The 13424-nt window shown below is 39.3% G+C and overlaps 1 protein-coding gene across 2 annotated transcripts in view; it reads left to right on the top strand.

Annotated features, from left to right (window-relative positions):
• Nucleotides 1-13424, top strand: part of LYRM4 (LYR motif containing 4) — an 81298-nt gene that overhangs the window by 48180 nt on the left and 19694 nt on the right. Inside the window, exon 3 of one of the 2 annotated variants that reach the window (XM_048938495.1) lies at nt 3883-5314. The exons of the other annotated variant lie outside the window; for it this stretch is intronic. Coding sequence (XP_048794452.1) covers nt 3883-3972 — 90 coding nt within the window. The 3' untranslated portion in view covers nt 3973-5314. Of the gene's footprint in view, nt 1-3882; nt 5315-13424 lie in introns of those variants that run through there. 2 annotated transcript variants of the gene reach the window in all.

The following is a 13424-nucleotide window of genomic DNA, read 5'->3' as shown; positions in this document are numbered from 1 at the left end:
AAACCCAGAACAAAAATTGTAACAGCAATTTGCCACTTCCTTGCTGTGTGTCTTGCATGGTCACTGGGCGCTGCCTGAGGTGGATGTAAGAGGCTGTAGCAGGCAAAGAATTCTGGACCAGCAACATTTCTGGAGGCAGGTTGTGCGTGCTCAGGACTCAGTAATGTCAGCTGTGGCTGTCAGTAAGGCAGGGCATAGGGAGCTTTGTCAAAGCACCTTTCCCCACAGGTCACCATTAGTCACACAAAAGCCATTACAGGAAAAAGAAGTCACAATGAAAAATAAATACATAGAGGAGAATGTGAAGAAAAGTGTACGTAATTCTTACTACACGAGGAAAATAACAGCCATGCCTTTGTTTCCTAAATGTGTTTGAAGGGTGCCTTTTTTGCATTAGGCAATTCCCTGGAAGATGTCTGAGTCTATTTTTGCACTTCTGCAAAGAAGCACAATAGTGTTCCTTGTAAGTGCAAAAAGCATAACTGTTCCAGAGCACAGAATGAGCTATTTCAGCACACCTCTTCAGACAGCTGTGTGATGTGGAATAAGAAAGTCAGAAAATGGCATAAGTTATATGGCATAGTTCTTCCAGTGATTCCAGATATATGCTTGCCAATCTTGTGATGGTTCTTGTGTAAGGGATTGTTGCATTTTATTACCTCTGATATAAACTGTCACATAGGCCATGTCTGCACATGGCAGTGTCCCTAATGAAGCCCAGGCTCTTGCATCACCTTCTGAGTGGAAGATGCTTTGAAAAGCAGAGACAGCCAAGTCTTCCTGTATCAGCCTCTTCTTCACTTTCTGCTGTCAGCTGGCATCCAAGAAAACCACTGGTAACACTGAACTGTTGGCTAGCAATCACTGATGCTGCTAATAGGTGTGTGAACTATCTGCTATTATTAAACCACAGCTACTGATGCTGCAGTATCTGTCTGCACCACCTGTATCCCCAGGCACACTGATAGAAGTAGAGTTGATTGCTCCACACGAACATTTCTATCTTTTGCAATTGGCTGTTGTATCTGTGCACTTTTTATATTTTTTTTTTAGTACTGAAAGAACATTTGAGTTTTCCTTCACAGATTACTAGGCCAGCATTCCTTTTAGGTCTCCATTTTGCCTAGAGAACCTCCTGCATTCTATAGTAAATTGCTTTTTCTTTAGATGATATGCTTGGAAAGAAGCAGCAGTTTTCAGTTAAAGCTTCTGGCCTGCTTCATTCTCTTCATTATTACAAACAAAATCTGAATGCACCATAGCCCAGCGAGTCCATACGTGCTGATGTGAAGTCAGCTTTACCTCCTATACTACAGTTGTATTAGCACTTATTAATAGCTGGGAAAATGTCTGTTAATGGAGAGGCAAAAGGGAGAGAGAGCCACAGTGAGGCTTTCAGCAGCCAATGCTGAAATTTTTCTCCAGGCTGAAAATATGCTCCCAACTTGAAGGGGGACAAGTTTGGAGATCGGGTGTGCAGAGGTTAGAAGCTCCACATTGAAGCCTATGGTTGTTTCTGAATGTAAATAAATAAAGATTTCTTCACAAGAATTATGGAACCCAGAAGGGCTGAGGCTGGCAGGGCTCTGTGGGTCCATCTGACCCAACCCCACTTCCAGAGCAGGGTGCCCAGGCCCCTTTCTGGGCAGCTGCTGGAGATTTCCAAAGAGGCTGGCAGCCTGTGCCAATGCTTCGTCACCACACAGCACAGAAGTACTGCCTGGTGTTCAGACAGGCCCTCCTGTATTCCAGTTTGTGCTCATGGCTTTTTACCCTGGCATTGGACACTAAACACCCTGACTAATGGTCATCGTGTTGGCATAGCAGCTGCTCTGGCAAGGAATTGTAGCTTTTAAGAACAACAGCATTACATCGGGGGTAATTACAGCTGCACAATGTAACCAAAATACCCTGAGCAAATGAAACTGCTTGTCTAACAGTACTCTGTCTTTGCTATGTGACTACTTTATGGTTTCACAAAGGAGGACCCAGTTGGAAGGCAGAGAGGCAGCCTAAGGAAGAGACTTAGTCTTACAGTTACTAGATGCTGTGGGATGTGAAACCCTACTATGGATGCAGGTTTATATGTAGGTGACTTCTCTTTTTTTTTCTATTACTCCTTTATTTAAAAAACAAAAACTTGACAGGTTGTTTTTTGTTTATTTTTTTAATACATAGCTAAATAGCAGGATTAACGGATATATCTGTTGCACTAGATTTGTTTTTCTGAAAAGATGTCACTGAAGCCCACCATTTGTGTCTCATTGGAGACCTTTGTTGTTAAAAATTTATGCTCAGATCCATGGTATCTCAGTATTCAAACCTTCAGGGGTAAATGGTGTCATTTGAAAGCTACAGCTACCATTGAGGGCAGCCCAGCATCATTTGAATTGGAAGAGGATGAATTGGACGTACAGAAGAAAACTGGAAGAATCTACAAAATCTTGCTTTTGCAAATATTTGGATGTCATCATGTTCTTCTAAACTCCTCCTGCATATACACTGGAGAAGTGAGGGAGTGGAGGCAGCTAAGTGCATGTGGCTACCAGGCAGTCTGAACTGCAGAAATCTGTACTCCTATCTTATTTTGCAAGCAGAGCATCTCTAAATATTAGGAGTGAAAGAGCGTTCATGCAAACACAGAGCAAGGCAGGAAATTCTGGGGAGGATGCACAACAATTTGGGGAAAATACTTTGATGCATTTAATTCTTGCTGCAACTAAATGATCTGTTAGAGCAATGATTAATGTGGAATCCAAAGGTGCAGTGTGGAACTGTTTATTTTATGTTCATAAAGAAGTGATTGATTAAAGGTAAATTAATTATATGCACATGACATAAGGTCTAAAAATAGAAAATGTGTTACAAGCCAAGCTCTGTCTATGTTGGTATTATGTATTTTATTCTATAAAAAGAAAACAAAAAAACAGTAAGAAAAAGAAAAGTGGTGTTCTGGACCTGTGAATTTTTTTCGCAAGAATCAGAAATCTCTCCTGCATCTGTTTTTCCATAACAGATTAGAAGAGCAGTCAGGCTGATCTCCAGAGGCTTTAAATTATGATTTTTTATTTTTTAAAGTCTTGACTGAGCTCGTGTTTGAGGCAATGCAGAATTCAGAAATGCAGCCCATCAGCAGTTCTTCGCAGCTCTAGTTTCTGTATGCAGAATATTAAGGAAGCACGAGTAAAGTTTAACAATGTACACTAAGGCATTATGCAGCTGTACATTGTTGCCTCAATGACATTACATGTATTTTGTAGAAGACTGAACTATATCATCCTATTAAACAATGTGGAATAAAACCTATCTTAATATTCAGAAATAAAATCTAATTATGGACGCCAATGTACAGAATTAAAAGAAGGAAGAAGTAGTTTTCTAGTGTGTCCTTTATAGTGTGTTTGTCATAGAGAAAACACAGAGACAGCATTAGAAGATGTGAGGTAGATTCTTCCCTGTCTCTCCTTTGTTCTCCAAGGTTTCTCAGGTTCCTGTGTTCTGCTCAGAGGCCTGCAGTATGCCTGCTTCATGGAGGAAGCAGTTTTTGGAAAGAGATGTTAAAAGGAAGTAGTTCACATCTGCTGCTTTTGGAGTCGAGGAAGCCCTGCTAATAGGAGAAATGATGAAGGAAAGAGAAGACTGGAGGGCACAGGGGTTAAGAATGAATTAACAAAGTGGAAAAGGAAAATGCTACAACTTTTCTTGTTAATGCTTAAGATTTTCAGCTGGTGGTATTTTTATGTGGCTTTGATCACCACTATATTTAAGCAAAAAACAGATGGAAGTCTTTCCCAGTTAGTGTCTACCTAAGAAATGATTTCCTTGATTGTGTGAGTCATTCTTCTGTCTTTGTCCTGAATCTGTCACCTTTTACCCTGACAGATCATCCCCTTGTGTCAACCTGCAGAAGTCACCAATGCACCTATTCTGCCCAACTTATACAAGACTATTAAATCAGAGGAGATACTATAAGGAGCACTTCTGTGGTTCTGCTTGAAGATGGGTGTTGATGTTGTACAGAAGGGAGACGATGAAGACACTGCCAGGGTTTTGATGTGCTTTCCCCTTCTTTTTATTAAAGTCTTATGTTGATTTCATAGTTCAGTGTTTTGGTGTTGGCCAGTGACACTGGCTCTGGTGGAACCAAGAGAAATTAGAGTGGGTTGGGTTTTTTTTCCACTTTCAAATTAAATTGTTTGGTCGAAGTGTCCAATTAGCACTGGTCCAATTACAAGATATCCCCGTGAAGGAGAGCAGGAAGCAATTCATCTTGCTTCCTAAGTACAAACTTCATTTTATTTTTAATCAGTGCTATTAAGGAAGACTTCTATGGGAGCAGACTTCATGGAGGGTTTGTTCATTATCAACTCAAGGTGAAGCCAAAGGGAACCTTTCTCATTTCCGACCAGAATTGATTTAAAAAAAATAATAATAATAAGTGCATGCACAGGGGGTTGGTGCATGTATTTAGAAGTGGAGTTGCCATTGGTAACACAGCTGATTTCCTTTGTTGGAGAAGTTGTCATTCTTTACTTACCTGAAGTGAAAGGTTAATGGCCTGTAGTGATCTGAGGAAACCCCTACAAGATGCACAGCCAGATTCTAGTGCTGTTGCACAATAGGGCTTTCTACATATTTTCCTCACTTGAGTTAGACATAGAATAGCTGCTGCTGTTCCAGTAGCTGTATCTGATTGAAACTAATACTTGTTATACTAGAAAATAAAGACTCTACCAACTGTCACGTGAACAGCTGTCACCAAGAGCACAAATTTTGTTTTCTTTATCAGTATTTGCAAAATGCCAACTGGAGTTTGTATGGAACTGCTACACTTTTTGTCTCCTTAAAAAAAGCCCTTTCTCTATTAGAAACAACTTACTCCTTAGCATAGCTGTTGCTCTAATTGCTTCTCAATAGCTTAAAACTGTTACTTATGATTTTTATTTTTCTTCTTGCAGTTTGTACCCAATTAAAAATGAGATCTTGTGTAGCACCTTTGATACTAAGGCATTGAATAAAAAGTTGTTGGCACTCGAGCAGAAACTTGAATGTTTCAAAGACATCAATTAGACACCTTGCTGAGATGTGCCTGTGGAGGATTAAGCCAAGAGAAGAAACACAGGATATGTACTTTAAGCCAAAGAAGAATGTATTGGGAAACAGACTGCAGCTGTCAGTCTGTAGTTCAAGAAAAGCTTTTAAGTCAGCACAGCCTGTGAAAAGATCACTGCTGCCTGGTCACTTGTGCAGGTACAAGCAGTTTGTGTAGTACATGGGAAGCAGGATCAGGCCAGCTAGAACAGCAGCCTTTGCAGTCAGGAGCTAGACTGGTGGTGTAGTTTTTGGATCCCTGCTCTTGTGTACAGATGTTGGTGTCAGCAGGAGCAGGGTAGGGAGGAGGAAATACAGGACAGGGCACAAGTGCTGCTTTTGATTGACAGTGATAGCCTTGCATGGGATAAAATGTGCATCAAGTGACAGCCACTGATTTTTAACAAATTGAGAACAGCATTCTTTATCTTCTGTAAGATGTAGTTAGAACCTAGCAGTGCTGGTATAAGCAGTTCCACCTCCAAAAATCAGGGAGCTGGTTTCCAGTGCAGGTTTCTGAGCAGCCCCCAGAGCTGCATATCAATCAGGTGTAAGCAGGGCATGGCAGAGACACGTAAGAGGAAGTATACAATCAATGACTATACAGATGTTATAATTAAGAAATATCCAGGAAAGTTAGGCTAAGATAATTACAACAGGAAGATAATACATGGAAAATGCTTACCAATGTTGTAGGCTCACAATATTCTCCACAAAGAGTGATCTCCAGGAAGAGATCCTTCCTCAGTGGTAGTCAGCTCTTAAATGGGATCTAGGAGAGGTGTGCTCACCTCAGGTGGTCAGTCAGAGCATCAGGCTGTGATTCAGCAGTTCCCATACAGAGGGGAGCCCACGTTTAGACTGTTCTTCTACAGAAACATGAACCAAGCTGCACAAGTGGAGACAGCTTCTGGGCCATCACTCCTGAGGGTTCAGAAACAGCAGTGAGTGGTCCTCAGTTTTTGGGAGAAATTATTTTGCTAGGATGGAGTTGAAGTAATGATGCCATGCGTTAAATCATCGGAGACCTTTCTTGCTGCGCTCAGACTTTCCTCTCGTGCTGAACACTCTCAGCTCAGCCACATCACAGGAAAAGATATCTTTGTGTGTTAAATATGTATCAACAGCTTCAGTTCATTTATTGGTAGGTACTGACAAAATGTCTTATTTTTTGTTAATGATATTAGCATAGATATAGGAATACTTTGTGAAGCTGATAGCTGGATGTTACCATTGATTGTAGTCTGAACTGAAGATTATTGCTCTTGTCCAACTTCTTCATGTTGAGTAAGAGCTTCCAGAGGGTATAGATTTTTGCCTTGATTTAATTGAGTAAGTTTAGACAAAATTGCAATTGCTTATGTCACTTAATAGATGATGTATAGTTTGCTTCTATAATGACCAATTTTTTATCCCAGTTTTCTTCCTCCTTTTTTATACTTCCTTCCTCCCTAGTCTTCAGCCCCTAGCATCCTTATTTCAGTCTCTGCAAGTTGTTCCTTTCTTCTTTCTTGGTAATTTTCATTTAGATCACATAAACACTGCATTTTTTCTAGATAATACATGAAAAATCTTACTGTATGGATGACAAGAAAATATTTCTCAGTTGCCAAAGCCAGAAGATCTTGAAAATTTAGTTGGCTTCTGAAATAACAAGAGTTTGGTAAAACCTAGTCTGCAGTGAGTATTTAAGATCTTGCTTCAAGTTTAGCCATTCTTCTAAGGAATAGCATGAAGAAGATAAGTATTTCCTATGTGTACCTTCAAATCTTAAGTAATCCTATTTTACTGCAATTACATTTTTATAAATGGTAAATACAGTCTCATTGCAGCTACCTGTGAGTTGACTTGTCAGTTCACAGCAGCCTTTCTCAAGTTATACATGCAAACAAATTCGAGTGCATTGTCCAATACTTATTACCTGAACAAAGATATTTGCTTTCTAATGTTTCCCCTATTTGGTTTACATGTTACTCATTTTTCTCAACTGCTGAGGAATGCAGGAAAATGAAGGAGAAGAGAAGCATTATCCCTAAGTAGAACGTGAGTTGACAGCAGGTTACACATGAATAGACAACAATAACTTTCAATCACACAGATCTGTTCTAAAGAGAAGTGTCTACAAGGTTTTATGAATCTTTCTGAAAGCAGCACTGGTTGAACTGTTACTTTTCACTCTGAATTTGGAGATTGTCTGTCATTCCTCTTCTCTTTGTGCTGGTAATTAGAATAGCCTCTATTGTAAAAAAAAAAAAAGAGAGAGAGATGTGGTCTTTTTTAGAAAGTTTTCTCATTCTCCTTATGGCCATGAAAGCATTAATGATAATATATAAAGAACAAAGAGTGATGATGGAATGGTCCACTGAAGTTAGTGCAAGCAGCGTAGCCACTATATATAGATGTGGTCTCAGTTTCTGTATCCTAAACGTCCCCATCCCCAAAAGATACATCTGTATACAAGGAGTTGAAAACATTGAGACAATGTCCACATGAACTTCTAGCGCAGATCTTTAGAAACAGGTTAGTAAAGCAAAATACTTTGCATCAGAATCTTGTGTCTGCTTTATGTATGCTTTGGGGTTGGATTTGATTTTGAGGGTTTTCTTAATATTGGGGGGTAATTTTGTCTGTTTTTGCTATAGATTATTTCCTGTCTAGCCCCAATAGCCTGATGCTCACTTGCTGCTGGAGCACATTTGATGTGGTTCTGCAGAAGGTATCTCAGATGGCTTAGTCTCAGCTGAATCCAGTGCATGCATTCAGAGACACTGGTTGACAATGGGAAGCAAAGCATGGAAGATGAAGAAATTCACTTCAGAAGTGTGCTTCTGGTAAAAAGTCAAAATGTCAGCATAGATGCACTCAGAATTACTTGTCTGCAGTCTTAGAAACCTGTGGTAGAGCAAGGAATTAAGTGATGGCCTTCTGAATCCTCTCATTGTGTTATAACTTGGAGGCACTTTATTCCACATTCCCTTAATAGAGAGAAAGCTTAAACTAGATTAGGAGGATTGCTAAATAACTAAAAAGTGCTAGGTATGTAAGCAACAAAAATGTGCTTCTGTCAATGTGAGAGTTCAGCAGTCAGTATGTGTGGCACCAGTGATATATTCGATTCGTGCATTGGTATGATACTAAGAAATGCATAATGGTATAAAGCACAGAGAGTTTGATCACAGTTTTGGCAAACCTGAGCTGAAAGAAAGCAGCACAGGTAGCTGAAAATAGTAGTAAAATATTCCATTTCATGTCTGCTGAAGTATTAGACAGTGGCTAAAGAGGTGTCACTAATGTATCAGACTCACTTGGAGAGTTATGATACTGTAATGTGCACTAAAACAAGGATTTCTGTTCTACTGTTTTTGTTTTTACATGGAGCTGTTGCCAAGTGCAGATGTGTCTCTCCGCAGTCGTGAAATGGATTTATCAACAATGACAAAGATGCAGATTCTCTCAGTGCCTTCTCTTTCACTCGTCCCAACTCTGCACAGTCAGCAAGCAGTAGCATGGCTGCTGTTTTCTGTCTGTCAGTCTTATCAGTCTTGGAGAATTATCACAAAGGCAGTATGTTGATTTGATGCTAGCAGTAAGCCGAGATGAGAATTGTTATATAGTGAAACAGGAGATAACTTAGCACAACGCATTGCAATACACAACCAGCCAGCTGTGGCATTTTGCAGTAGGTGATCCTGAAGGAGTTTCTGCAAAACTTATGAGTGCTCCGTGTTCTGCAACACTTCTAGCAGGACTGTTTTTATGGCACAGTGCACATGATTAGATGCTGTCTCATTATGGATGCTGAATGCTTCTCATATTAATGTAAGAGACAAGAAGCAAAATCTCTCAGCACTTTTGGCTGCACGCCTTTATTGCATTGCGTGACAGAGTTGCACAGCAGTGATCAGCCTTGTAATCACACCTCCTCTAGAATACCAACAAAACCCTTTACAAGCATCACTGGAATAATACAGGGTCATTTATTGATTTTTAGTCTCCATGAAGCACTGCAGTCTTATTGATACATCTTCCATTTACAAACCTCTATCTTGCTCTTAAAACCCCTTTTTATTAGTACAGTTTAACTGTTTGTTTGTTTTATAGCTGCATTTCCTCATTTTTCAATGGCAGGGAGGTAAACAACTGCAAATAGGTAAGTTTATACATCCAAAAATTTCCACATGAATTCAGTCTCTCCAATTAAATGTATTTTCTAGCTGTGTGGATACTTTGGAGCTTGCTGGAGCAGTTTGTCATGAGCTGAAGCAGCCCTTTGTTTTTCTAGAAAATGTAAGATGGACAAAACAGTTTGAATTGTTTTTTTAAAATTCTTTTATATTTCAGATTTAATCCAAAAATCATGTAAATGGGTAACAAACACTAATGCATAAACAAATTTGATCCTACTTAAAGCAAATGGGAATTTTGGTAATGGATTCAGAGAGAACAGGAATTAACTAACTTTTCCTCCATTAAGTGTATAGAGTAAGGTAGTTCCTGGAAAGTTCATTGTTTGTAATTACAAACATACAGAGCCATAAATTAAGGCTTTAGCAGGACTAAAACACCACTGTTCTCTGTTTTTGTTTGTCCTATAAAACGTTGTCTCCCCCCATGCCTTTCCTACTAAACTGTAGTGCTGTTATTTTTGTCCATGATCAGTGCTTTGGATTCTTGGCAGCACACAGCTTCATTTATATAAAATATCTGGCAGTTTTCAGAACCAGAGGCTGTGTGATGAGACCTTGGCAACTAGAAATAAACCAAGCCAAGACTGCTCTGTGCACCTCCAAGGAGAGAAAAGCAGTAGTTTCCTTCAGTTTGGATGAATGCATTGCGTGTTTCGGACCCCTTGCCCATTGATGCTTTCTCAGAAATTTTAAATAAGCAGTGTATTGAGAGAGGAACATTAGAATTTCAAAATGGTGATGCCTGAGAAGTCATCTCTTTCAGTCATTGTCATTTATTTCAGCAAGTGACAAACTTCTAATGTTTTTGAGGGTTTTGGAAAGCATCATCACCAGATTGTACTGGTCTGCTCTGGCAATCAGTGACTGGAACACTGCTGCCTGAGGAGTGTCAAATTCTAACATTCTATGCACCCCTGTCTAGCAACTTTGTTTTTTTTTCATTCTGGGTAAGGGATTTACATGGTAAGCGTAGAGCTTAAAATGGTACCTCTAGTCTATATATTGATTCACTCATGGATTTGCCAAGCACCTTCATCTCAACTCCCTCTCTTTAGCATCTGCTTTCCAGATTCCCAAGTGGAAGTTTTATGCAGCAGGCCACCTGGAAATAAATAGCTTGTTGCCCAGAGAAGCTGTGGTTGCCCTATCCCTGGAGATGTTCAAGGCCAGGTTGGCTGAGGCCCTAGGCAGCCTGAGCTGGTGGGTGGCAGCCCTGTCCCTGGGAGGGGTTGGAATTGGATCATCTTTAAGATTTCTTTCCGACCCAAGCCATCCTGGGATCCAGTGATTAATGATGAAGCAGTGAATAACATTCAGTCTCTCGGAGACAAAATTACAGTTCCTGCAGTATTTTTCTTCTTCCTTCTTTTTGTGACTTTCTCTATGTCACTACTGCATCTCTGTCAGAAGCTTTTTAAAATACCTGGTATTATGTCCAGGTATTTTTCTACTTCCGTTGTTCTACTTCTGTCTTAGTATCTTCTGCTCATTTATGGTGTGAAAACAGCCTTCTGTGAAGGTCTATCCCACCTGCTCTATTTGTAATCCAGCCTGTATCACCTAGTCCTCACTTTCTGATACTCATCTGCTAAATTCACAGCTGTGACTCAGTTTCTGCTTTCTATGCTACCCCAAAATGAGCAAACTGTTTTAGTGTCTTATTTACAGAAGTTGGCTGAATTCAGCCAGTAAGGAATTGCAATAGTGAATTCCATTTCTTCTTGTTGTCGTTTTTGTTTGTCTTAAGTGGGTTGCTTTCTTTTTAAGGTTAGTGGCCCAGGACAGTTAAGGCCAAAAGATAGTTAAAAAAAATAATAACACATTGGTATTTTTCTATTTGTACAGTGTTTACAAATCTGATGATGGGGTGCTGTTACAAAAGAAGGTAGAAAATGAAGCAAGGAATGGGAGTTAGTGGCAATGGATTGGCTAGGATTTTTTTACTTTGGGTTATTTTGAGTGTGGGTTTGGTTTTTTTTTTGTTTTTTTTTTCTGGGGGGAGTGGGAGGAATGGCTGTTTTTGTTTGTTCTTGGTAAAGCTAATAGGCGTACAGGATGACCTCAAACTCCAGCAGACTACTTTTAGAGCTGCAAGGTGCTTGATCTTTCTGTCTAACCTTTGTTCACAGGCAGTGTTAAGAAGGTACTGACTGTGATCTTGTCCTTTCTTTCCTGTTTGCGTTAAAACTTGATCAGAAATGTCAAGTGTACAAAAAAAAAAAACAGTCTATGTATATTTCCTGCCTAATACGCTCAAGGACAAGACTGAAACTCAGTGCTTTCACAGAGTTGCATTTCCACTGAAACGTGGATCAGAGCCCAGCCAACGTAAGGAAGCCTTCTGTCTTCCTCAGAGCCAGGCTTTCCCCATGAAGGCAGTAACACCCATTTTGCTATCAACTTGGTGTACAATACAAAGACTCGGTGCTGGAAATCAGCCTTAAAGGGCAGGCATGTTTAATGATGTCTTCCATTGTTACACTAATAAATTCTGCTTCTGGTTTTGTATGTAGTAGAAATCTTCTTACTAAATGTATGTCTCTTTAAAGAATGGTTGAAATTCCCTGTCAACAAACTAAAGCAATAGCAGTCATTATGAATTCTGTTCATTTCAGAAAGGCACTTCTTGCTTAAATAAATACCTCTGAGCATTATATTCAATCATTATATGGAACTGGATGATAATCTTTGTTCAGTTGTATAAAATTTAGCTGCTTCCATTTCTGAACAGAATAGAGGCAACCACAGATTCAAAGAACAGGATGTGATCTGGGTGAATTTTAAATAATCATATCATAAGAGAACAAGATTTTTTACTAAATTGACTTCTTATTCCAAAGTAGTAGGGCCTTGAATGTCATTTATCATTATATAAGCTGTCCTATATATATCACAGAATCACAGAATTGCTGGGGTTGGAAGAATCACAGAATCACAGAATTGTAGGGGTTGGAAGGGACCTCCAGAGATCATCGAGTCCAACCCCCCTGCCAAAGCAGGTTCCCTACATCAGGTTGCACAGGTAGGCATCCAGGCAGGTATATATATATATATATGATCATTAAAATAGACCCTAAACTACACTAAGATTTCTGTTATTTAGAGTCTACAGTAGTAGATAAACATAATTTTTGGTGATGCAGATGGAAATGCATCATGTAGCCCTACAGGATGTTAGGTGTATCAGAGAGAAAAGCATAGATGGTGTGGGAACTTCTGTCCTAGCTTAAGTCTCCTTATGTTCTCATAAGAAAATTCCTCAGAATGATTCATAATCCTGCTACCAATTCTTCTGTAGAGCACTGAAATGTAGCACAGCGTGCATCCAAAGGAGCTCAAAAAGAAGCCTGCTAATTTTAGGCAAAGGTGGCTCAGAAGGTCAAATCTAAGCAGTAATATGTAGAAGAGCACCCACTCACCACCACCTCTCCTCTGATATGAAAATCTGTTTTAGATTAAGTTCTGTTGTGCTGTTTTATACACAAAGTGGAGTTCATAGTTTGAATATGTGCAGTATTAGCATTTGTTTTCATGGATTGCAAATGTTTTTAATAAATATTCCAGGCTTGATATTACTGGAGTGTTTTTACGTATACTTTATGTTGGTGAGTTGCCTAGCAAGTTCAATGAAATGAAAATATTTGCTCTGGCATACAAGCAAGTTCTGAAAGAGCTTAGGCAATATTTCTGCAGCAGAAAATGTCATTTTACCTGCCCAAGTTCTGCTCTAGCTTGTGAATTTATTTATTTAAATCCAAAAAATATATATGTATATTTGCTTATTCCTTGCTTTTCCTTCCAGGCTGAATTAGAACCCCTTTTTCAGATGCATAGTGTTTTGTACTATAGAGAAAGGCCAGTAAGGTCAATGGAGTCAGAACCCTTGCATTTTTTTCCCTGTAGCCTAAAAAACATGTGTGTTTTTCCCCTGTGGGGTTCAAGAAGGATACCTACCTTTCAGCAATGAACAAAATAAAGGATGATAGGTACTTACAGACCATATAGTGAAAAAAATATTGTTTATAACAGTTAAGAAGATCATTGTGTTCTTCATCGTGAAATCGTTTGTTGTTTGTGCTGCTAGATGCTAGACTTGAGCCCATTAATATTTGTCATATATTTGACATACAGAACACAACAGCTAAA

The sequence above is a fragment of the Lagopus muta genome, chromosome 3, assembly GCF_023343835.1.
Source record: "Lagopus muta isolate bLagMut1 chromosome 3, bLagMut1 primary, whole genome shotgun sequence".
Taxonomy (NCBI): domain Eukaryota; kingdom Metazoa; phylum Chordata; class Aves; order Galliformes; family Phasianidae; genus Lagopus; species Lagopus muta.
This window is presented reverse-complemented; position numbering and strand designations above follow the sequence as displayed.